At 63.4% G+C, this 2,058-nt stretch overlaps 1 protein-coding gene across 1 annotated transcript; it reads left to right on the forward strand.

Annotated features, from left to right (window-relative positions):
- Window positions 1-315: 315 nt before the first annotated feature.
- On the forward strand, window positions 316-1,748 carry Npbwr1 (neuropeptides B and W receptor 1). The gene has a single exon (XM_055603454.1). It carries the CDS (start codon window positions 507-509, stop codon window positions 1,497-1,499), a length of 993 nt encoding a protein of 330 aa, XP_055459429.1. The 5' UTR covers window positions 316-506; the 3' UTR covers window positions 1,500-1,748.
- Window positions 1,749-2,058: the final 310 nt, after the last annotated feature.

The raw sequence follows: 2,058 nt of genomic DNA on the forward strand, positions 1-2,058 counted from the left end.
AACACAGATCTTTTTCTGGGACCAGCCAGGTAAGATAAAGATTGCTGCTGGACGTCTTATTATCTGGGGTGCGCGGAAACCTGCCTCTGTAGAATTCGGTGGGGTGACCCTGGTGCTCCAGAACAGCGCGTGGGGCGAATTTCCGTTTGCCTACGAGTCAAGAGGCTTCCGAATGCCACTTTGATGCCTTCAGTGGGCTGGGATCAGATTTCCACAGGTGGAGGGAAGCGCTCGGGACGGTGCTGCCCCCACCTCCAACTCCGGACCCCGCTCCTCCCTAAGGCTACACCTCGAGGAGGAGGATTCTAACCTGGCTTTTCAATTCCGCTTCCATCCGCGCAGCTGAGCAGCCGGCGGGGAACGCCCCCTCCGGTGCTCAGCTCGACAGTGGCTGGGAGGCGCAGGCAGCTCCCGGGTGCTGATCCAAGAGGACTTAACAGACCTCGACCCCCGCGGGGCTGCCCGGTGGAATCCGGGGAGTCTCTGGCTCTCCTGCCCTCGCCGAGATGCACAACTCGTCGCTCTTGGAGCCCGGCGGGGGCAATGCGTCCTGCGGCGACTTGGTTCAGGGCTGTCCCAACGGGTCGAACCCGGAGCCTCTGCCGCTGCCTCAGCCGCTGGCCGTGGCAGTGCCCGTCGTCTACGCGGTGATCTGCGTGGTGGGACTGGCGGGCAACTCGGCGGTGCTCTACGTGCTCCTGCGCTCGCCGCGCATGAAGACCGTCACCAACGTGTTCATCCTCAACCTGGCGATCGCCGACGAGCTCTTCACCCTCGTGCTGCCCATCAACATCGCGGACTTCCTGCTGAGGCGCTGGCCCTTCGGGGAGGTCATGTGCAAGCTCATTGTGGCCGTGGACCAGTACAACACCTTCTCTAGCCTCTACTTCCTCGCCGTCATGAGCGCGGACCGCTACCTGGTGGTTCTGGCCACCGCCGAGTCCCGGCGAGTGTCCGGGCGCACGTACCGCGCTGCGCGTGCCGTCAGCCTGGCGGTGTGGGCGCTGGTGACCCTGGTGGTGCTGCCCTTTGTCGTCTTCGCTCAGCTGGACGAGGAGCAGGGCAGGCGCCAGTGCGTGCTGGTTTTCCCGGAGCCCGAGGCCTTCTGGTGGCGCGCCAGCCGTCTGTACACGCTGGTGCTGGGCTTCGCCATCCCGGTGTCCGCCATCTGCGCCCTCTACACCACCCTGCTGTGCCGGCTGCGTGCGATCCAGCTGGACAGCCACGCCAAGGCCCTGGACCGTGCCAAGAAGCGCGTGACCCTGCTGGTGGCGGCCATCCTGGCTGTGTGCCTCCTCTGCTGGACGCCTTACCACCTGAGCACCATCGTGGCGCTCACCACCGACCTCCCGCAAACGCCCCTGGTCATCGGAATCTCTTACTTCATCACCAGCCTGAGTTACGCCAACAGCTGCCTCAACCCCTTCCTCTACGCCTTCCTGGACGACAGCTTCCGCAGGAGCCTCCGGCAGCTGGTGTCCTGCCGCGCCGTCGCCTGATACCCTCTCCATCCGAGAGGGTGGAGCCTTGTTCACGGGAACCCCGGGAGCAGCCCCCGACTTCGTGAGGCCCCGTCCCGGCTTGCAGACCCGCAGGGCCTACCCAGAACTGATCCCGGAGTTGCCCAGTCCCGAGGTGGGGCCAGGGAATACCGAGCCGAGGACAGCTTGGGCCAGGACACCGCCCTGGCTTCCTCCTACAGCTGAGAGCAGGGCTTGACCCTTGACCTTAGGGTGAGTGGCAGGACAGTGTTGTTGAGAGTCTAACTCTTTCTGGGAGCAGGCTCCTAGACTGTCGCAGGCGCCCCCTGCCGGTGTTCCAGCGCTGGCCTGTGTATTTTCCTTCTTTGCCTTCCACGATGGATGCCAGTGTTTTTGATCACGCTGGTAAACAGCCTGACCCTGACCCTTCTTAGGTGCACTCTCACTGCCTGGGAACAAGGTCAAGGCCACGCCTGACTAGAGAGGGGTGTGTATGTGTGTGGTGGGTGAAGGAGGCTGGAACCTAGCTATGACCAGCAAGAATAGAAATAACCACCCACTCCGTCGGCTTCACAAC

This window comes from Psammomys obesus, unplaced genomic scaffold, assembly GCF_907164565.1.
Source record: "Psammomys obesus unplaced genomic scaffold, mPsaObe1.curated_primary_1811, whole genome shotgun sequence".
Classification (NCBI taxonomy): Eukaryota; Metazoa; Chordata; class Mammalia; order Rodentia; family Muridae; genus Psammomys; species Psammomys obesus.